Genomic DNA, 23754 nt, shown 5'->3' on the forward strand with positions numbered 1-23754 from the left:
TCAGAGGAATCCTCCAGTTGTGTAAAGTCACTGTAGTGGCACTTATGGTACCTCTTTCCGTGCTGCCAGCATAGGGAGCCTGGCCTGGCTAAAGGCGTTGTGGCCAGGGTCTCTGTACATGTCACTGATCCCTGACTGACCCATTGTTCCCCTACCTGATGCACAGTTGGCCCAAGATCAAGAGCAAAGGTGGCTGGATGCTACTTTGTACCCCTTCTCCTGGGTTGTGCTGTGCCCTCTTTGGCCACAACCCAGGTTGCAAAGCAATACGGTCAGTTTCACCAGTCACTTTCCCCTTTTTTTCCATGTGGGTTTTCACAGAGGAACAGTGAAGAGGAAAAGATTTCAAGTTAGGAAAATAAAACCACATCTGATAGGGCAATTCAGCACCTGAGACCTCCTTCAACTCATTTTTCAAAATTGATGAGACTTCAAACTGATAGTGAGCCTTGAATTTCCAAAAGCCCGTTTAACACTACGTACGCAGGGATTTCTGGAGCTAAACTCATCTACTGCCGGAATGAAATTAAAGAAGCACATTGTATTTCTGTATGCTGCCAAATGCTAATGCTGAGGGATAGCTTGTATGTAATGCAGGGAAAAGACTGACTATGAAAAACATATAAGAACAGGTGGAGGTTTAATTCGGTCATTGAAACAGTTTGATTGTAACTTGCAAGGATGTAATAATGTTAGTTATTGTGCTTACTGGATTCCTCCACGCTAGAGTGGATGGCAGATATAAATAGATTATAGCGGCATATGAGAGACGTGCCCCTGGTTGAAAAGTTCTGTGATTTTTTATGTAGTCACATTTAGTGGGGGTAGGAAAATTACTGCATCTTGTGGGAAAACCATGAGTTTTTAGAAAATAATTCTGACATGTCCACGTCTCATGTGTCACACCAGGTCTGATCCAATTTTTTTAAAACCCTCCATAGTTAAGCCCTGGAACAGGTTAGCAAAAGCGGCTCTGGAATTCCCAAAAACCTGTCAAGGATGCTCTAGTCTACTTGGGCCTTCCTCAGTTCCATGGCTGGGGGAGGCAGGGACTGGATCACATGATCTCTCTATGTCCCCTCCAGACCTCATTTCTATTATTTTATGATCTTCATGACAGCTTCATAGGTCGGCAGAGGCAGCAGCAGCAGCAATTCACCTACTTTGAGCTAGTACATTGTTGCTACATTTTAGCCCCTCTTGAAGAGTTACCAAGTGGAGAGTCACCAAAATATTTAGTTAGGACATCAGCAATCAAGGGAGCGAGGGACCCATCCTCTTCTCCTACTTTTTCATGCACTGTATTGCCAGCAGGACCTGTCACTCAAAGAACAGCTTACCTTAACATACACACATGGAAAGGTCACTTCAATTGTATGCCGTCTCAGGGCACAACATGAGACCCAGCACGAAGCCTACGACAAGCGACTTTTCCACTGCCAGGTTGAAATACCAGGCTCCTCTACAGCCATTTCTGGCATCCTGGTGCCAGGCAGAGAGCCTTGGGGGGTGGGGGTGGAGGGGGGGTGTACACAATACTGCTGAACTAGCCTATCTAAACGCTTCAGAATCACTTTAACTGACAACCCCTCCAGCTAATGCCTCAACACTTTGCTTTAGCTTTAGCTTTCTGATGTTGAAAATATTGTCCTCTCTAGCCAGATTGGCTTCATATGAACTAGTAAGGAAGAATGTTCATGCAAGCCACAAGATGAAAGGGGCAGTGGGGAGAGGGAGTTTATCAGGGGCAAATGCATTCTCTTCCCAAAGGCCTTCTGGCATAGTTATGTTGGAAATTACTCAGTGTAGCAGACACAAGGAGCCGTTTTAGATCATTTCAGGAGTGATGAAATGACCACTGCTTGCTTGGGTAAGGGTAGCTTGATGGCTCTATTTACAAAGCGTCAGAGAGCACATTTCTGTCTGTTTTAGACTTCAAATTAAACCATAGGAGGGGTTTAAAAGCCCTGGCCACTGCAGACCCTCAAAGGAGCAGGTTTCCTGACGGGCTATAAAGATTCTCAGCGTAAACTGAGCAATTATGACTTCAGCTCAGACCATTCAAGCCTTTGGTAAAGGAGAGTCTTGCATTGTGGCTTTTAGGGATAAGTCCCAACCACTCAAGTAAACTTCTCCAATGCCCTGAATGAATTCAAGCAGGGGCGGCTCTAGGCATTTTCCTGCCCCAAGCACAGCAGGCAGGCTGCCTTCGGTGACTTGCATGTGGAGGGTCCACTGGTCCTGCAGCTTCGGGTCCTCAGCAGGCAAGACTGCGGGAGGTCCGCCAAAGCCGCGGGACCAGCAGACCCTCCGCAGGCAAGCTGCCAAAGGCAGCCTGCCTGCCACCCTCACAGTGCCCGCAGAGCGCCCCCCATGGCTTGCTGCTGCAAGCATGTGCTTGGGGCCTGGAGCCACCCCTGAATTCGAGTGCCTGTTCTTGTGGATCTTCCACTAGTTTTGCTCACAAAACAAAAAATCAGGGCAGTCACAAACAAATGAAAGTGGCCTTACACAGTACAGACCCCCGCTCACCGAGCTTGATCTCCAATGCTCAGGAGATGCTAGAGACCCCACTTCTCACACCAAAAGAAGCTGGAAAAAGCATGTTTCAGTGGAAAACTTCCATCAGGAAGTAAGTGACACAGGAACTTTTATTCTGTTTGTTGCCAAACTGTATAGCTGTAGAGAACGCATAATGAAGGCAACTAAGCATGGGACCAAAAGCCAGAAACTCCCAGTCTCCATCTCTGCTACAGAATCACTGTATGATTCTGGGCAAATCATCTAACCACTGTGCGGCTCCATCTATGCTAAGAATTTAACTACATTAGCTGAGCCACTTTAAAGCTTTAAGAATGGATCTGGAAGAACTATCTATGCTCGATTTGGCTGGCCAGCTGGGGGTGGCAAAACACTGCGATAAATCCATATCTGAGCCATTTCATGTTTCTAAAATGGTTTAGCACAGCACATCCCCATCCACACTGGTCAGCCAAACAACACCTAACCCAGACTTGAAGAACAGCTCTGTGTAAGCTGGAAAGTTTCTCCACTCCACCAACAGAAGTTGATCCAATTACCTGACCCACCTTGTCCCTCAAACAACACTTAAGTCCTTTTAGCTGGAATCATCTTTAACCAGTTACTTAACTCAGTTAAAATCCTATTATGACACAGTTTATCCCCAAGAGTGAGTCTTAGACTATGTCAACACTACTGTGGCAAGTCAACCTACGCTATGCAACTCCAGCTATGTTATTCATTTACGTAGCTGGAGTCGACATTGACTTACCTTACTCTTCTCGTCAGGGTAGAGTACATGGGTCGACTGAAGAGTGATCTGCTGTCAATTTGGTGGGTTTAGTGAAGACCCACCAAATCGACTGTACTGCTACAGCTGTGGCACAGTAAGGTCTCCTGTCTAGCTCCTCTATGCCAACAGGAGAAAGCTCTCCTGACGGCGTAATTAGACCACCCCCAGTAAGTGGCGGTAGCTATGTTGGCAGTAGAGCTTCCTCTGTTAGCATAGCACTGTCCACACTAGTGCTTTTGTCAGGGTTTTTCACACACCTCTGACTGACAAAAGTGCTAGTGTAGACAAAGCCACACTGTCAGGATTACCCTCAAAAGTCAAATGGTGATTGTAATGCTTACCTACCTCTCGGGAGGGAGGGGGCGTTATGGAAATTAGCAAGTTAGAGGTTTGAAGATGTAAAGTATGATATTAGGTGCTAAGTGTTCATATTCCTAGACCTTAGAAGGATCTTTTCCTTTAAAGAAAATGCTCAGTAGCAAGAATCAACTCTGATTCTTTAGCACAAAATTGTTCTGGAAAACAAACCAACAGCAAACCCGGCATCTACCTAGCACCATTGTACTTGTAGTTCTGGCAAGACCAGAGCTTAATTCTTCAGCACAAGACAACCCTCTATGTCTTTGATAAGAGCAATGAAGATATTTCTGGATTATTTAAAACTTAGACTGCCCTAAACCCACTAACCTTACAGTCCTTGCAAGAAAGAGATAAGCCTTATTATCTTAAGGAAACAGAAACAAACCAACACAAGACGTATTGGTCTGGGTGCAGCAACACAGCTGGGCAAGAGATGAGAATTTATTAATGGCCCAGGATTTCTTGCATCCTAAACTGAAGGCAAACTGAACAACTTAACCCACTGGATTCTATAAACAGTAAATCCTCACTGTGCAACTCCTGCTGCTGAATAATCCATAGGTTGGTAGTGGCAGCAGCAGCTTTTTTCACCTATTTTCTGAGCTGGTACTTTTTTGCCCTTCTGGAAAGGAGTTAGTGGTATGAGTCACTGGGGGTCCCCAGAATGTCAGTTAGGAAAACGGTTATCAAAGAAAGCAGATTCCTGTGTCTGATGGGAGATGGGGGTGCAAAATGTAATTAATATAAATCTAGTCACGCTTCAGCCCACATTTAGTTTTGACATGACTCATGTCACCTCCTAACCCCTTAGTATGGCACACCAAGCACAAGGTGATGATGATCATTATGCGATGCAGTTCTAAAACCCAAATCGTTAAATAGCTGCCTGCCGTTTCTTGGTGGCACAGCTATCACTGCAGGAATGCTGCCAAAACTAGCTGACAGGCCAAAATCATTTTCACACAGGGCTTGTGCTAAAAACTGCTTCTCTCAACACTGCATGCATGATAAGATCAACCTAAAGTACATTTAAACGCATTCTAATCCCATTATACACACAGGACTGATCAGAAATGATAGCATAATTGACTCACTGAGATGGCATAAAAGATACAGTAGTTGCCAAACCGAACATAATCTACTTTCAATAATTCCCACTCATTCAGGGGAGCATTCAGACAGAATTCAGATAAGAGGGGGAAGGACACTGAGGGGAAGCCAGTGGGAAATTCCTAGACATTAACACACACAAAAAAACAACCAACCAGTCTAGTTTCAGGAGTCTAATCTTTGGAAACCCAGAACTGATGAGGTCTACATCAAGAGTATCTGGGTGTAGTTAACTAAATTTCATGCGTCAAGACAAAGAAAGTTACATACAGTTTCTTACAGAGGCCATGGGCATCATGTTTATTTTTATCGTTTTCATTACTCACAAAACAGCTTTGGGAGCCTTAAGAAAAATGTTATAAGTCTTCTCGCATTGACGTCATCGTTTTTAATTAGTTAATGTTTGTCAAAGTGCTCTGGAGATGAATAGCACTATGAAAGGGCCTGCTATTACTCTACTGTTCTGGACCTTCGTATTTGGTAAACTCTGGCACTGTGTCCTGCTCCCAATTCACATCAAAAGCAGTTTTGCCTTAGAACATCAACTGGACCAGGTTCAGGTCCATTGTTTTATTTTGGTGTGCTTAAGAGAGCTGAAAACTAAGGCGACATGACTTTTTGATTCCTTCCTTGGTCACGCACCAGCGTCATTGCTGTCAGTACCACTCAGGAACTAGTACTTGTAACCTGCTCACAGCTGCTGAGCAACCAGAAGAGAGCACCCACCCATAACCCATTCAAAGGCCCACAAGAGACATTAAGAGACATTACTAGAAGACAGTGACAGATTTTTTTTAGAATCCAGAGGACATGCCTCACTGAACTAACAATTGCAGGAATTCTGGGGGACCCCTATCTGAGAGCAGCCCTTTCAGTTCTCAGTCAATATCCCTTTCAATGGAAGCTGCATTTCTTTCCTTCTGCCAGCCAAAGATCATCTCCCTCTGCATGCCCCTTTAATGTAGTTCTCTCTCACTCTCCCCACCGATCCCCCAGAACAGGAGTGAAGCAGCAGTAAAAGCAGGAGCAGGCACTGCCAGATATACCCCTCGGGGTGGAAGAATCACATTAGTGCAGTGAGGGAAATCCCAGCAGGCAGCACTGAGACCCCTGGGGCTGCAGTAATGGCGAGATCACTCTGGGGCACAGATCAAGCACATCACTGATACAGAGCAAACATCATTAACTAATTCACTTGCTTCTGTGGGGAAAGCTTCCATGATTAGTGGATTCATGTTAGCAGCAAGGGTCACAGATGTTACAGCCATGGAGGCCACTTACAAACATTACGGAGAGCAACAGCAGTTGCTCAATAGCTGAGGTTGCAACCGTTTATGGTATCTACCTAACTCAGACAATTTGGCACTGAATGAGTTAACAGCCCAGCCCTCTTTGTATATCTTAGAATGCAACACTAGAGTGTCCCTGTTTCATCTGGGGAGTGGATCATGGCCTTGGAGATTAGAATCTTTTTAAGGAGTTTTAGGGTATCACTAACTACTACAGGTAGGTCATGGGAAACCCAAGTGAGACGTTGCAGCACACATGTGGTGCACAGATACCACTTCAGAAGCCCTTTGAGGTCTTTCATCACCATCCAAAGGGAGTTAGGGAGAGCAGTGGGGTCACTGTCTGGACACAGCCATCAGAGGGACACCACTGGAAATACTGTTAACAGCACTGTTGAGCTGTAAATGTTGCTTTCTTACATGAAGTTGCTAACAGATCTGTGATGGGGTTATATTAACCAGGGCCAAGGTTATCAAATCCAATCAAAGATAGCTTGCCTGAGAGTAGGCTTCTAAACAGATGGCCTGATTTTTCAAATATGTATATGAGCTTAATGTTAGGCCTCCATTTGTGAAAATCTTGGCCTAAGTGTTACTGTGTAGGAAAAAATCTGATTTAATAAAACCTGCTAGTTAACACGACTATGATTTGCCTAACGCTCCAGCGAGCAAAGGAGGAATGGGAAGATGAACCTTGCTGAAACAAAGGATGAGGTACAGGGAGATGCCAAGACAAGGATGAAATTGCTGTAGAGAGGAATGATACAAAAAAAGTGGAGTTTAAAAAACAAGATTTATTGGGGGGATAATCTGTGTGTTTTTTTCTAACTGGGGAATTAATAAAAACAAATACTGTGTTTTGTTAGGGATCACAATCTCACAGAATGGAAAAAAAATCTTAGTGTCTTAGACATTCAAGTTTACCTGTACTCAAAAAGACAAAGGAGTATAGGACCCCAAGAATTTTAAGGGTAAATGAAAGATTTTTCTTCCATTTGATGCACCGTTCATTATTTTTACTATGTCCATTTAAGTGATCAAAAATGAGGATTTTGAAACCCACAAGGATACATCTTTCATATACACAGCCCAGGAAAGATATTAGAAGCCTGCTGTTGCAGAACATAGATAAACAGAGACCCTGCTAGTTAAAATCAATTCAATCTGCAAACTCAGCAGTAATCATCTTGCCCCCTGTTGGGTAAAGTCTGTCAGTGGTCAACGCTAAAAAATGAGATGAGCCCCATTACATTTGAACTCTGCTAATTAGGGAAATTCCATTTCAATATTTACGTGGGGAAGACAACAGAGGACTCAGATAGCAAGAGATATTTGAGGACCCCACTCACAATAAAAATGATGATTTTACGGGCCAGGTATTTCAACAAGCTGGGAGCCATAGGATCTACTGGTACATTTAACTGTTTTACAACCTGATATGTGTTCTGTACAGCCAAATCCTAGCCTTTACGGGTACATCAACACTGCAGTAGAAGACCCACGGCTGGCCCATGTCAGCAGACTCAGGCTGCAGGGCTATAAAACTGCAATGTAGATGTTCAGGCATGAGCCTGAATGCCTACACTGCAATTTTATAGCCCTGCAGCCCAAGCCTGCTGACATGGGACAGCCGTGGGTCTTCTATTGCAGTGTCCACATACCCTAACAGGCTTAGGTATGATAGCTCGGATTTTTGAAGTTGCCTGAGAGAACTGGGCACCCAAATCCCACTGAATTCAGTGAGAATTAAGTGCCAGGCTTCCTTTGGCTCCTAGAAAAATCCCAGAAATGTTTGAAGGGAAAGTACAGGCTATTAAGTTGCTCTGCAACAGGGAAAAATAGAATGGAGCCACTAAGCCTGCAGAGATGTATTAAAATTCACCTAATCTCCTTTCTCAGGCACACACAGTTCCCTTTCTAGACAATTAAAAACATCTGCTCTCCTGCAGGTAGGAATCACCATTCCGCTATTTTTGTGGCCAAGACATTATCAGGAAATACTTGTCATGTATTAATTTGATGTTCCAATCACTTACACTGAACCTTTTATGCAGTTTGTTATAAACACACAAAAATCCAACATTAATTCAAGGTGAAAACTAGAAAATTTTATCATACAGAAATTAGGAAATTCTGAGTTAAGATTTTTTCTCTGTACTTCTGCCTGTTTGCATGTATCGATGACAGAACCGTTGTGTGACTGTGGAACGAATAATAGATAGGATCTTCTTACCCTGCGGAGAGGCATGAGTGAATCAAAACAAAGCTGATACATAATCAGACAGTCACCAAAACTCATCATTGTTTGCTGGCTGTTGGGCATGAGTTGGAAATCTCAATCCAGCATCTTATGGAGCAGCATCAACACCAAAAGAAACCAATGAAAGAGGCACCTTCGTCTCAGAGGTCAAAGAATGATAGGCTTTGAGGTGGTGAGGACAACTCTCTTACACCTAGGACTGCCCATTCACAACAGATTGGAGCACGCCAACAAGGGGAAACTTGCACAGACATTCTGGGTAAGTGTGGGAGAGAAGGTTCAGGGGAAAGGTGCTGAGAGACATAGCAAATGAGGTGGTGTACAAAAGCCACTTCGTGGATGGTCCTGACCTTCAATGGATCTCAGAGGATCTGCCAGATTTGGGAGCAGACCTAGTCCATGGAAGGCACCCTCCTCCTTGTCTCCAAGAGAGCAGTCAGAGGAGAACTTGTTGAGGGGCAATCTTGCAGGAATTTCCTCCATCACAGCCCAACTTTCACTTCTTTTACTGACAGTAACCGGAAACAACATATCATAGATGTCTGCTTTGTACTTCTGCCAGCAAAGCAGCTGTCGTCTTCCACACCTGCTGCACTCAAGGCCCCGTCTAAACTACATACAAGGTGACCATTTGGGGGTTTCTTAAATCCACACATTTAAAAGGAAGTACTCACTTGATTCTAAGATGATCTAACATCTCAAGCTTCTGGGGCTCCTTTACCACCGATTGGAAGGGTGCAGAAAAACTTCTCATAAGGCAAATACAGTATTACATTTATAAGGGGTCTTTCAGGCAAAATATTTCAAAGCACTGTGGATGAAAATACAATAAAAACCCTCTAATAAAAATAAAAAATACAAAATCAGCCACAGATTTCACAACTGTTAGTGAGCAAAGCAGAGGGTTTTCATTTTGCTTTTATCGGTCTCCAAAGGCCCATCAGTTGAAAAGCTATTAGGAGTTCCAGCACTTGAGTGCCTTTTAAGCAAGTGTTCTTGCACCTGCTGAGGTTTATCTAGTAGAGGCCACATGAGGATCAAGCTAGAAAAAGAAAAACTGGCACACAGGAGTTAAAAGCCTCTGCAAATTATAACGGCCATGAGTCAGAAATGCCAGTAAATCTTCAAACTGAGGTGGTGCTTCACAGGGAGTTGGCATAAGGAGGTTGTTGTTACTAGTTCTGGTCTGAATACAAACAGGTGTATCCAAAGCCACAGAGTAGTTGGAGACACTGAAAAATGAAAGGTCATAGTAGCAACACAAAGCCAAAACAGAAAACAAGCACTACCGTTACTATTCACACAGCACTGAACTTGGCCAGTGAGGGGTACCACCCTGAGGGTACCAAAACACTAACTTGTGCAACCACCTTCTCACACTAAGGTCATGGAGCTGAACAAGTTATGGAGAAACTTCTAGCCCAAACATTTAGGCAATTTTTGTTGTTGTTGAAGAAATGAAAACACAATTTATATTAAGTTGGATTTTAATAAGTTCTGCAAACACACAGACCTTGCAGGAAGCTAAGGAATGTACCTGATTTTAGCATCATAGACTTGAGCCAAGTTTTTTCCATGAGCTACTTTTCCCTGTCATTCTCATTTTGTTTCTATGGCATTCATAAAATAATATGGGCTCCCTCTGGTGGCCAATGATACCTCTATAGAAAATAACAAAAGAGTCTCAGTGGATCAACTCTCTACTTCCTGTTTCAGAACAAAGTCAACTGAAATCCTGCTGGGGTTCTTCTGTTTATTAAGAATTCTATTGACCCCCACCCCCAGAACAATAATTAGAGTCACTCATTCCTACCATTTTTTAAATTTTTTTTTAAAATCAGTACTGAGAGCTGATCACATAAAAAAAAGCCAAGTTATTTAAAAAAAAAAGTAATTAAGTCATATTAAAATATTTAGAAAAATATGAGCCATTTGGTCAACAAAGCACAATTAGTGCTTAACTGATGGCCTATCCCACCATTCAACCCTTATTTGGGGCTCCTGCATGTGACTTTATGATATCTAGGACAAGGGTCAAATTAGCTTTGAGTCTCATTTAACTTCATGGTTTATCATGGTTAACCCCTTTCTTCAGGGGATTGTTTTTCCAGCTCACTTCTTTATATGTGGCTGAATTGTTCCTTTTCCCTAGCCTGCCCTGTTTCCCTTAAGAAGTGTTTTGAATCAAGCAACAGCATCCCAGCCCGATAATGAAGGCATAGAGGACCGCAAGAAAAGCTCTCTTTGTATAGAAGATGCAAAGAAGAGAGTTACATGAAACAAAAACGTATACCAAATAAAGTTACAAAAGCTAGCACAAATATTGCTTTAAAACCAAAAACAGATCCAAATAAAAGGAAGGATCACCTTATGTTAGCCTATGTCCTGGAGATGGTGAAATTAAGCCTATGAACTTGATTCTCTCCTGTGACTGAGTTCCACTCAGTTCTGGCTTGTTGGCCCCAATGAGAGTTGGAGCAGCTTCCAGGCAACTCTAACTTGCACCACTGACCAAGGGTCCTTAATTGACCCTGTAGAAGTAGAGGATTGCCCTAGTTCAATCTCCCAACTCCAATCACCTATGCCAAGGACTAAGGGGACTGGCAAGACCCAGCACACCCGCACCAGCCAGCAACTCCCCTCCTACAGGGGAATCCTCTACTCGTCAGTGGCAGTCAGTTTCTGGCCCCTCTGCACCTCTTGACTGGTGCAGAAAGGCCAGATCCGAGTACAGATTTTGGCCTTAGCTTTCTAACAATGTGACGTATTCAGGGCCGGCTCCAGGCGCCAGCTCAGCAAGCAGGTGCTTGGGGCGGCTAAGGGGAAGGGGCAGCATGCCAGGCTCTTCAGTAGCGGGTCCCTCGGTCCCTCTCAGAGGGAAGGACCTGTCGTCGAAAAAGGAAAGTGGTGCAGTGGAGCTGCCGCCAATCACAATTGTGGCTTTTTCCCTCCCTCTCCCCGCCGGTTGGGGCAGCAAAAACCCTGGAGTTGGCCCTGGACATATCCCTGCAGTTCCAGATGACTTCAATGACAGTTGCAGGTGATCAGCACTGTTGGGATCAGAGTATTTAACTAGGGGTCAGAGGAATTCAATATTCCTCAGCAAAGAATATTGGAGGAAAGGCTGCTACGACAAATAAAAATAGCTGTTACCTGAATTTTGGACAAACTGAACCATCTTCAGTTTTATGTAAGGGGAAACGTGCTCCACCAACTTAATGAAGCACTCATCTCTCTGGAGGAAGAGTACTACGCAGGTACAATTATTATTACTGATTGATGGAAGTCAGAATTGGTAGTAGGTTCAAAGTAACTGTGTATCACCAGTTGCCTCGCAAAAGCTTTTCTCCTTCCTTTTCCCTTACAAATTACTCTGATTGCAACAAGTATTTCACCAACAAATCCGTAGGCCCTTTAGCAGAGTGGTGGCCCACCCATGCAAAAAAAAAAAAAAAAAAAAAATTTCTTGGATTTCAGTTGCCTTTTGCACTTAAAAGGCTTTTTCGGTGCTTAGCACTTAAATTAGCAGGCATCTGTACCCTCCTGATTGCAAGTACTCTGGTTAACAATTTTTGTGGCTCAAGACCTCGATCCTGCAGTGAGCAGTGTGCACCCAGAGCCCCACGGACTTGGCCAGCTTCAGTCCCAAAGCAATAATTTGCCTTGTCAGGAATAGGAATGCACAGAACAGAGATGAAGAGCATCAGGTCAGCTATTGTTAGTTGGGAACACCAAGGGAATAAAGTTAATTTTCCCTCCTCTGAGCCAAAATGTGCATGAGAAAAATAAAAGGCCTCTCTTTCAGACTTTCACTGACATTCTGATACAGGCTGAAACAACCCTGATTTATTTCTCAATTAAGCTAGTGTGGTTGCAAGACAATCAGTCCAGACATGGAGCAGGGCCATTCACGTTAGCTAACCACTAGCAAATAAATTAAATAAAATTACTACAGTTGCGTTAATGCATTTAAAAGAGCCATGAGTCAAATATTTTATAGGCTATTATGCATAATTTTAAGGCTTAACATCAAAAGGAAAAAACACCACCATTTTTGTCTCATGAGTAAGGAATAATACTGGGAGCCAGACTGTGATAGTTTTCATGTTCAGTATGTTGAGAAAATCCCAGAATACATTTTTAATCTATTGTGTTTCCAAATGCTGGAACTGTCAGCTTTTTATACAGAAGTAATTTCATCTTAATCAGTGCTGTTTAGGTAGACTTTGATTTCTGTACAAGATTAAAATACCCTCATACAGAAGCTTTTGACTTCAAATGTTAAAATTATCTTTCTGTGCACAATGTACAGACAGCTCTGTATATCGTATGCTTTCCATATTGTTCTAAAGAGATTACAGTGAATGTTGATTATAGTCAATAATGATTGAATAAATGTTTTAAAGAAAATTTAGCACTTCCGTGCATTTTCCATCATCAAACATTGTGCAATCTAGCTCATCTTCACAACACATCTGTGCAAAAAAAGTTAGAAATGCTCCAGAGGGCGACCCACAAACTATTTACTATAACAGCTGAATATTTTGAGTGTATTTGTGTAAATGTGATTCCCACGCCGACTAACTGAAGATGTTTATTGTTTCTAAAGAGGATGCTCTTTCAAAACAAAACAGGAAGATCTTGATTGTCTAGGAAGTTCAACTGTGAGAGAGAATTTAAACAGTCAGAGTTTTCACATGCAGAGCAATATTGGAGAAGCCACTCTAGCACCTTAAAAGGAAGTAGTGATACAGCTTTTAATTATCACACTGATGTTTAAACTGCAGAGGTTTTGATATGTCTTTTTCCGAATGCCTTTCAGCGGACTGTGTAGGGCACACAGGTCAGTAGATGTGTTAGAGTAAAACAGTTATTTAATAGTGTACACGGCTCCCCCACTCAAGTCCCAAACACCATAGTTATATAAACACACAAATGCAAGCCAGGGAAAGTTAATGCAGTTGATCAGAAGAGGGCACTTCATCTTTGGAGGTATTTAAACTCGTTAGCATATTCCATTTAATACAAAGGAGGGGCTAAAAGAAAGAAGAGGAATGTGGGTAGTATTAGCGCAGTAAGACTGTGAACAATTTACCAACAGTCAAACTTTGGTGGTAATGGTATAAGTAAGATGTCACTGTTCCACATACCTGGTGGGCAGACACATTCAGATGGAGCCTCTCGCACTGTCCGCAGCTTGGCTAATCCTTCGCCCAGTTTCTGTCCAGAGGGAGAGAGGGGGGAAAAAAAAGGATATTTAGAGAATAAATGTATACTCACTGCATGCATACAAAGGGCCAAATTACAAAAACAAATCTTCATGCTATGGACAAATAACTCCACCCCGTTTTCGTCAGTCCAGTTTAACAATAGCTTCTTCTAAAATCACACACAAGATGTTTAAAATTGGTTAGTCTGCCACCCTTACTCATGGAGAGTAAAACCTTTCCCCTTGGAAAGCAAAGAAGTTACTTGCCAAATAAGATACTACTCAAGCATGGCAGAATCTGGGCCAGAGATATTACAAATAAGACACCCCCCCCCCCCCCCCCCAGCAACACTCTTCTCTTCTGCAGACTAAATATGCCCAGAGACAACAGCCTCGCTTCATAAGTCATGTGCCCCCCCCCCCGCCCCCAGCAGATCCAATGCAGGATAATAGTGCAGTGAGGTTTAAGTTGTAAAGGTGATGCTCTCAGCCTCCAAAGGGAGCCTACTGTGCTACTCAATCTCTAGCACCTCTTGTAGGATGACTGGAAGAGTGACTTATTTGCCCCAAGAAGGGCAAGTTTGCAAAGCAAGCACAAAACTGCTTCTAGGGTTTCATAGGAGTTAAGGGCCAAGAGTGCCACACGGAATTATCCCCACATCTCTTCATATGCATACAAAAAATAAAAGTGAACAATATATCACAGAATAATAGAAATGTAGGACTGGAAGTGACCTCAAGAAATCGTCAAGTCCAGTCCCCTGCACTGTGGCAGGACCAAGGAAACCTAGGCCATGCCTTACAGGCATTTGTCCAATTTGTTTTTAGATACTACCAATGATGGGAACTCCATGATCTCCCCTGGAAGCTTATTCCAGAGCTTAACTACCCTTATAGCTAGAAAGTTTTTCCCTAATATATAACCTAAATCTCCCTTGCTGCAGAGTAAGCCCATTACTTCTCGTCCCACCTTCAGTGCACACGGAAAACAAATCGATCACTGTTCTCTTTATACAAGCCCTTGCAGTGGCATGTGCAGGAATTTTAATTTGACTGCTTTTGGAGGAACATGTTCCGTGCCCTCGCTGCAGAGGAGCCCTGCTGCAGCCTTGGAGGAGTGATGCCCCCACCAATCACTGGGGTGGGACCATGCCCATGTTTGCCCATACCCCTTTGTGCACGCCCGTGAGCCCTTAACATATTAGGAGGCTGTTATCAGGTCTCCCGAGTCTTCTTCTCACGACTAAACAGGCCCAGTTTTTTCAATCTGATCTATATGGAAAGGTATTCTAAACATTTAATCATTTGTGTTGCTCTCCCTTGGATTCTTTCCAATTCGTCCACATCCTTCCTAAAACATGGTGCCCAGAACTGGACACAATACTCCAGCTGGGGCCTCATCAGTGCCATGTAGAGTGGGACAATTACCTCCTGTGTCTTACATACAAGAGTCCTGTTAATATACCCAAGAATCACATTAGCCTTTTTTGCAGGTACATCAGATTGACAAATCATGTTCAGTTTATGGTCCACTATAACCTCCAGAGCCTTTTCAGCAGTACTACCACCAAGCCAGTTATTCCCCACGGTGTAGTTGTGCACGTGATTTTTCTTTCCGAAGTGATGTACTTTGCACTTGCCTTTATTGAATTCCATCTTGTTGAATTGAGACCAATTCTCCAATTTGTCAAAGTCATTTCAAATTTTAAACCTGTCCTCCAAAATGCTTACAACCCCTTCCAGCTTCGGTGTTATCTGCAGATTTTATAAGCATACTCTCTACTCCATTATCCAAGCCATTAATGAAAATATTGACTAGTTCTGGACCCAGGAATGAGCCCTGCAGAACACCACTAAGCACATCCTCCCAATTTGACAGCAAACCATTGAGAACTACTCTGAGTATGATCTTTCAACCTGCTGTGCGCCCACCTTTTAGTAATTTCATCTAGATGACATTTTCTAAGTTTACATATAAGCTATATTGCTGTCTACAAGCTTATGGGACACAGAAAACATTAGGCACTATTTATTCACCCGCTTCAGCAGATATCAGCATAGTACCGATACTTATTCTTTCACTGGGAATATTTGGACCAAAAGTTTTCCTGCAGTTTGTCACAAACCATGGGAAACAATCAATTCACAGAAATGTAAAAATGTCCCCTAGAAGTCACCATAATAAATCCATGGTGGTAGCACTGATGGTATATTACATGACTGTATATTTTTAAGCTCATATCTCTGTTGGTTTCAGGTACACGGTAGAACAATTCCAACTACAGGAAGGCTTAATGGAAGGGTGAAAACTGCTTGAGTTTTAAAATTGTTTTCTCCAAACATCACTCATTCATTATATATGAGAGAGAGATACATTAAAAGCCTTTTTTTTTTTTGGTCACAGAGCATAGATGCTGCTGCATCATTTTCAAATATTCTGTAATACAACAACAGCATTACAACATCCATTAGAGAAGACAAGGGCACACATGCAGTACAGCTATCACAACAGTAGGTTTGTAAATATTATCCAGTAGGAGCCCAATCCAAAGTCCCTTGAAGTAAAGAGAGAGGTTCCCACTGATCTGAATGGGTTTTGAATTAGACCCTCATCATGGCTTTCACTGATTTTGGTGGAGAGCGGGGAGAGAGGACTATATCTTTTTAAATGTTTTGTTCAAGTTAAGGAACTAAGGCAAAGGATTATCTGTCATCTGAAAATCCCCAAAAAACTGTGTTTAAAACTTTCATGAATCTTGACTAGCTAGGAGAAATCCCATTGTCCAGAAGCCTGGGATAGCCACGTAACAGTCCAGACGGGACACTTAATTATTCACTGCTTTCAAGACAAGCTGCTTAATTGAACTTAAGACTGACAAGCCAGCACTCCTGACCCAAGGCTGAAAATGTCCCTAGCGTCCTATAGGTGAAAGTCTTTTTTTTATTGACACAGCACAGTGCTTGCAATTGTACAGACATTTGTATTGGTCTGGATTGCAGAGCTTTATAGTCTCATATTATAAAACTGCACAGATTCCTAAGAGAATATAGAGAGTTCAGGCAACCATTGGTTTTGGTAACAAGAATGGTCTAAACTATCATGCATTTCTCTAACAATCACATACCTGTAATGCTCAAACTGCAGTGAGTCATTTATGACTTTTACAGTCATCCTGATCATAAACTTGATGAAACTGCCCAGGGCAAGAATGTAAATTATCCCATCTTTAATCCATTCATTAGATTTAGATATCTTGGGGGGTAAGGAAAATATTTGTCTCTCTTTAATTCTGAAATGAGTGTTGCACTCTTCCACTGAATTTCCCTAAGCATTAAATGGATTAATCTGAACAGTATATGGCTAATAAGGAACAATAAATCCATTGTGAACTAAACTGTCCTGCTCTGTTTACAACTAAATATTTCTTTAATCCTCACATTCAAACGTTTATGCACGAGAACTATGCCTTCTGAATTCAAGCTTTTGTTAAGGAGCAAATGGAGATTACTACACCTGGACCCCATGGTGAAATACATATTGAGAGCCACTGCTCTAATACAATCTTTCAGATTACTGTACCCCCTTCAGGAGTCTGATTTGTCTTATGCACCCCCAAGTTTCACCTCACTTGAAAATGACTTGCTTACAAAATCAGACATAAAAATACAAAAGTGTCACAGCAACCTGTTACTGAAAAATTGCTTGCTTTCTCATTTTTACCATATAATTATAAAATAAATTGATTGGAATATAAATATTATACTTACATGTCTGCATATAGTATATAGAGCAGTATAAACAAGTAATTGCCTCTATGAAATAGTTTGTACTGACTTTACTAGTGCTTTTTATGTAGCCTGTTGTAAAACTAGGCAGATATATAGATGAGCTAATGTACCCCCTGAAACACCTCTGTGTACCCTAGAGGTACAAGTACACCTGGTTGAGAACCACTGAGTACAGTGTACTATGAATCTACAGAATGTTTTCATTAAAGAACAACGTAAACGCTCAGTGAGGTTCTATGTAAATAAGACATCACAGAACACTAGTGTAGATGTGTGTATTTATAGGGTCACATTTACAAAAGCATGTATGAAATCCCTGAGGGTTTACTTGGGTCTACAATTAAATAGGAGCATAAACCCCAGTTTGGGCACCAAGATATTTGTTTTGCACATAAACTTCATGAGGTTGAGTTTTTTATTTACCCATTGTTTGAATCTCCTCTTAGAGAAGTGTGGGGAGGGGGAGGAAATCCTATCAACAGGCCCCCACGAAGATCAGGGCCTCACTGTGCTAGACTCTGCACAAACACGTAGCAGGGGACAGCCCTTGCCTCAAAGAAAGCCTTTCAATCTAGATAGACAAGACAGATAAAAGGCAGGAGAAAGAGATTCAATACACAAGCAGAAGATAGGGAACTGAAGCACAGAGAATAAACAACTTGTGCAAGCTTAGGTTTTGTCTACACTGACAAGTTTCTGTGCAGTAAAGCAGCTTTCTGCGTTGTAACTCCCAAGATGTGCACGCTGCCAAACCACTTAAGGGCACAGAAACTGCACAGTTGCAGTACTGTTAAAAAAAAAACAACACACACACCCCGATGAGAGGTGTACAGCTTTCTGCACTAGTGCTACAGCGTCGCGGTGCCAGTGTAGACACCCAGATCAATTACAGCGCTGCGATTGGCCTGTGAGAGGTGTCCCACAATGGCTGTTCTCGTCTCTCTGGTCATCAGTTTGAACTCTACTGTCCTGCCTTCAGGTTACCAACCATGAGCCCCAACCCTTAAATTCCTTGGGAATTTTGAAAGTCTCCTTCCTGTTTGCTCGGTGATGCATGCAGTGGTCTCAGCGCATCTTTCCAGCTGACTATACCTGCTCCATGCACCAGGTGATCCCTCACTTGGAGCAATGCCGAGCTGCTGGACCTCATCAGCATTTGGGGAGAAGAGGCTGTTCAGTCCCAGCTGCACTCCAGCCATAGGAATTATGATACTACGGACAGATTTCATGATGCACGACAGAAAGAGGCCATGACCAGGACACACTGAAGTGCAGGGTCAAAGTGAAGGAGCTGCAGAACGCCTACCACAAGGTGTGAGAGGCAAACCACCGCTCCGGTGCAATGCCCACGAGTTGCCGGTTCTACAAAGAGCTGGATGCAATACTCGGTGGCGATCCCACCTCCACTGTGAGGGTCACTGTGGATACTTTGGTGGCTCATGCGCCAGTCGAGAATGGACCGAGCCAGGAGGAGGAAATCTTGGACGAGGATGTGGAGGGGGAGGGGAACCCAGAGGCAGAGAATGACTTAGAGGTCAGAGATGCCTGCAGCCAGGAGCTCCTCTCTTACCCGGAGGAGGCTAGCCAGTCACAGCTGCCAGAGCTTGGTGAAGTGTAAACAGGATAGGAGGCCCCGGTAAGTGGCTTTTGGGAATCACTGAAGCAAGTTATTTGGGGCAGGAGAGTTGCAGAAAGCAGGCTTGTGTCTGTATGATGCGCGTACTACCACATGCCTAGTCTGAGCGGTGGAACAGGGTGTTGATAGACTCCCTCACTTCACAGCAATCTGCCTCAGGGATCTCCATAAGGACCAGGATGGAAGCCACAGTCTTGGAGAAGACCCCTCCTTGATTCCCAGCTCACCCTCAGGAGCAAGACATCTTCCATAATGAATACAGCCTGTGGGAAATGTGGGGACAGTAATGATTATAAATTCCATCCCCCACAGTGCTGGCTCTCCCCAAAAACCAAGTGCCCAGTGTACAGTACAGTCCTGGAACACTGATTTCCCCTGCCCCTGCAGTCATTCACCATTCTGGGGGGCCTTGTGGCTCATGTGTGCTTGCCTGGGGTCAGCTAGTTAGTGATAGGTATGTGAATAGTGGCTGTTTTAACTTACTCAATCAGTGGTCTGTGTGTTGCAAACAGCACTGCTTCTGTAAAATGTTACATTTTGGCTTCACAGAGATGACCTTGAGAGCCCAGCCTCCCTCTTTGTTATCCAGTTGAACGGCTGCACAGAATTAGAAAGCAGCCAAGAAGAACAAAAAAGGACTTTCTGTGTGATGTCATGATGCACTCTGCAGTCGAAAAACAAGAATTGAAAGAGTGGCGGGATAGCGAGAAGAGGGACCGAAAGGAGAATGCGGCGTGCCAGAATGAAGCCAGGGAGCAGCTCTTAAATGTTATGGAGCACCAAGCACACATGCTCCAGACGCTACCAGCACTGCAAACTGAGCAGCTCTGTGCCCACCTTCCCCTACAGCCACTGTCGCAAAACTCTTTCCCATGAGCCCCCTCTGAGACACTGCCAACACACTCTTATTAACCTCCTGACTCCAGTCTGTACCCGCTGCTTTCCACTCCTCCCCAATCACAGTCCAGCACTGCGGACGCCTAGTACCCACTGCACTCAACACCCATCCTGCTTCAGTTTAGCCCTGCTGATGTACAGTACTTCACTGCACTGTAGTCCAAAGGAGAAGGATGGATATGATACCTGGACATAGACAAATCTTTAACCATCCTGGGACTCCACCTCCTCCTGGGACCCTACCTTCCCCCATCCGCCTCGGTGCTGATGTGTTTTTATTGTTTGTCTCTCTCCTCCAGTTAGTGCTTTTTATTAAAAGAATTGTTTTGGTTTGAAAGCAATCTTTATTCCATTAATTGAAAGCAAACAGAACCCTCCAAAGCAACAGGCAATTTTCTTAAACCTTCATAGTGCATCATCTGCATCAATCACAATCACCTCCTAGCATTACAAGCACTGCAATCCTGAGCATAGCAACAAATATTAGTGGCTTTCAGCTTCAAATTGCTGCCTCAAGGCATCCCTGATCCTTATGACCCACGCTAAGCTCCCCTAATAGCCCTGGTCTCTGCCTGTTCAAATTCAGCCTCCAGGCGCTGAGTCTCTGTGGTCCAGCCCTGAGTGAAGCTTTCACCCTTCCCTTCACAAATATTATGGAGCATACAGCACGTGGCTATAAGCATAGGAATATTGTCGTCAGCCAGGTCCAGCCTCCCATATAGGCAGCGCCAACGGGCCTTTAAATGGCCAAAAGCACACTCAACAGCCATTCAGCCTGTTGTTGAACCACTTCTTGTTGCTGTAAGGTGCACCGTGTATGGCTTCTTAAGCCACAGCATTAAGGGGTAGGCATGGTCTCCAAGGATTACAATGGGCATTTTGACTTCCCCTACGGTGATCTTCTGGTACAAGAAGAAAGTCCCTGCTTGCAGCTTCTTGAACAGGCCAGTGTTCCAAAGATGTGTGCTTCATGCACCTTTCCAGACCAGCCTGTGTTAATGTTCGTGAAATGCCCATGGTGATCCACAAACGCTTGGAGAACCATTGAGAAATACCCCTTCCGATTAATGCACTCGATGGCGAGGTGGTCTGGTGCCAGAATTGGAATATGCGTGCCATCTATCCCCCTCTGCAGTTAGGGGAGCCCATCTGTGCAAAGCCATGGACAATGTCACGCACGTTGCCCAGAGTCACGGTCTTTTGGAGCAGGATGCGATTAATACTTAGCTTCGGTCTTTAATGAGGCTAATGAGGAGCTTACGGATAATGGTAGGATGACAAATGGGAATGAGGATAGAGAGGTAGATATTATCACATCCAAGGTAGAAGCCAAACTTGAACAGCTTAACGGGACTAAATCAGGGGGCCCAGATAATCTTCATCCAAGAATATTAAAGGAACTAGCACATGAAATTGCAAGCCCATTAGCAAAAAATTTTAATGAATCTAAACTCAGGGGTTGTACTGTATGACTGGAGAATTGCTAACATAGTTCCTATTTTTAAGAAAGGGGGAAAAAAAGCGATCCGGGTAACCACAGGCCTGTTAGTTTGACATCTGTAGTATGCAAAGTCTTGAAAAAAACTTTCAAGGAGAAAGTAATTAAGGACTTTGAGGTCAATGGTAATTGGGACAAAATAAAACATAGTTTTACAAAAGGCAGATTGTGCCAAACCAGCCTGATCTCCTTCTTTGAGAAGGAAACAGATTTTTTAGACAAAGGAAACGCAGTGGATCTAATTTACCTCCATTTCAGAAAGGCATTTGATATGGTTCCACATGGGGAATTATTAGCTAAATTGGAAAAGTTAGGGATCAATATGAAAACTGAAAAATGGATAAGGAACTGGTTAAAGGGGAGACTACAACAGGTCATACTGAAAGGTTAACAATCAGGCTGGAAGGAGGTTACTAGTGGAGTTCTTCAGGGATCGGTTTTGGGACCAATCTTTTTATTACTGACCTTGGCACAAAAAGTGGGAATGTGCTAATAAAATTTGTGGATGGCACGAAGCTGCCAATACAAAGAGGGACTGGGATATCCTACAGGAAGATCTGGATAACCTTGTAAACTGAAGTAATTGTAATAGGATGAAATTTAATAGTGAAAAGTGCAAGGTCATGCACTTAGGGATTAACAACAAGAATTTTTGTTATAAACTGGGGACATATCATTTGGAAGTAACAGAGGAGGAGAAGGACCTCAGAATATTGGTTGATCACAGGATGACTATGAGCTGCCAATGTGATATGGCTGTGAAAAAAGCTAATGCAGTCTTGGGATGCATCAGGTGAGGTATTTCCAATAGAGATAAGGAGGTGTTAGAACCATTATACAAGGCACTGGTGAGACCTCACCTGGAATATTGTGTGCAGTTCTGGTCTTCCATGTCTAAGAAGGATCAATTCAAACTAGAATAGGTACAGAGAAGGGCTACTAGGATGATCCAAGGAATGGAAAATCTGTCTTATGAAAGGAGACTCAAACAGCTTGGATTGTTTAGCCTAACCAAAAGAAGGCTGAGGGGAAATATAATTGCTCTCTATAAATATATCAGAGGGATAAATACCAAGGAGGGAGAGGAATTATTTAAGCTCAGTACCAATGTGGACACAAGAACAAATGGTTATAAACTAGCCACCAGGAAGTTTAGACTTGAAATTAGACGAAGGTTTCTAACCATCAGAGGAGTGAAGTTCTGGAATAGCCTTCCAAGGGGAGCAGTGGAGGCAAAAGACATATCTGGCTTCAAGACTAAGCTTGATAAGTTTATGGAAGGGATGGTATGATGGGATAGTCTAATTCTGGCAACTAATTGATCTTTGACTATTAGTGGTAAATATGCCCAATGGCCTGTGATGCGACACGAGATAGGGTGGGATCTGAGTTACTACAGAGAATTCTTTCCTAGGTGTCTGACTGGAGAGTCTTGCCCACATGCTCAAGGTTTAGCTGATCGCCATATTTGGGGTTGGGAAAGAATTTTCCTCCAGGGCAATTGGCACAGACCCTAGGGATTTTTCGCCTTCCTCTGCAGTGCATGGCACAGGTCACTTGCTGGAGGATTCTCTGCACCTTGAAGTCTTTAAACCACAAGATGAGGACTTCAATAGCTCAGACATAGGTCAGGGGTTTGTTACAGGAGCGGGTGGGTGAGATTCTATGGCCTGCTTTGTGCAGGAAGTCAGACTAGAAGATCATAATGGTCCCTTCTGACCTTAAAGTCTATGAGTCTATAATGGCGCTGCACCTGTCCTTCAACACAAGTCCAACGATTGACTTTCCCACTCCAAACTGGTTAGCGACCAATCAGTAGCAGTCTGGAATAGCCAGCTTCCACAGTGCAATTGCCATGTGCTTCTCCAACGGCAGGGCAGGTCTCATTCTCACGTCCTTGCACCACATGGCTGGGGGAGCTGATCACACAGTCCCATGAATGGGGCTTTCCTCATCCAAAAGTTCTGCAGCCACTGCTGGTCATCCTAGACCTGCATGACGATGTGAACCCACCACTAAGTGCTTGTTCCCCAAGCCCAGAAGCGGTATTCAGCTGTGGTCGGGACCTCCGTGAATGCCACAAGCAATCTCGTGTCATATCTAGTATGATCTCGCCACACAATGTTGCACTCCTCTTGCCTTTGTAGTTTAAGGAATAACTCCACTGCCACTCATGATGTGGTAGTGAGAGCAAGCAGCATATTGGTCAACAATGCGGGATCCATTCCTGCAGTTCAAAGAGGCAGAGCAGAGCATGCAATACACAAACCGTTGAAAGATGGCACCAAATGTGGACAAAAGCACAGGGATTGTTGGGATGTGAAGCAATGCATCATGGAGCATTAGGACAGGACCCAGAATGTCCCGCACGTCCCTCTACCTTCCCACAACTC

At 43.5% G+C, this 23754-nt stretch overlaps 1 protein-coding gene across 1 annotated transcript in view; it reads right to left on the reverse strand.

Annotated features, from left to right (window-relative positions):
* The window catches only part of COL23A1 (collagen type XXIII alpha 1 chain), a 340946-nt gene that overhangs the window by 313663 nt on the left and 3529 nt on the right, over positions 1–23754 (reverse strand). The window contains exon 2 of the mRNA XM_075068309.1: positions 13483–13552. Coding sequence (XP_074924410.1) covers positions 13483–13552 — 70 coding nt within the window. The remainder of the gene's footprint in view (positions 1–13482; positions 13553–23754) is intronic.

Source organism: Chelonoidis abingdonii, chromosome 7 (genome assembly GCF_003597395.2).
Source record: "Chelonoidis abingdonii isolate Lonesome George chromosome 7, CheloAbing_2.0, whole genome shotgun sequence".
NCBI lineage: Eukaryota > Metazoa > Chordata > Testudines > Testudinidae > Chelonoidis > Chelonoidis abingdonii.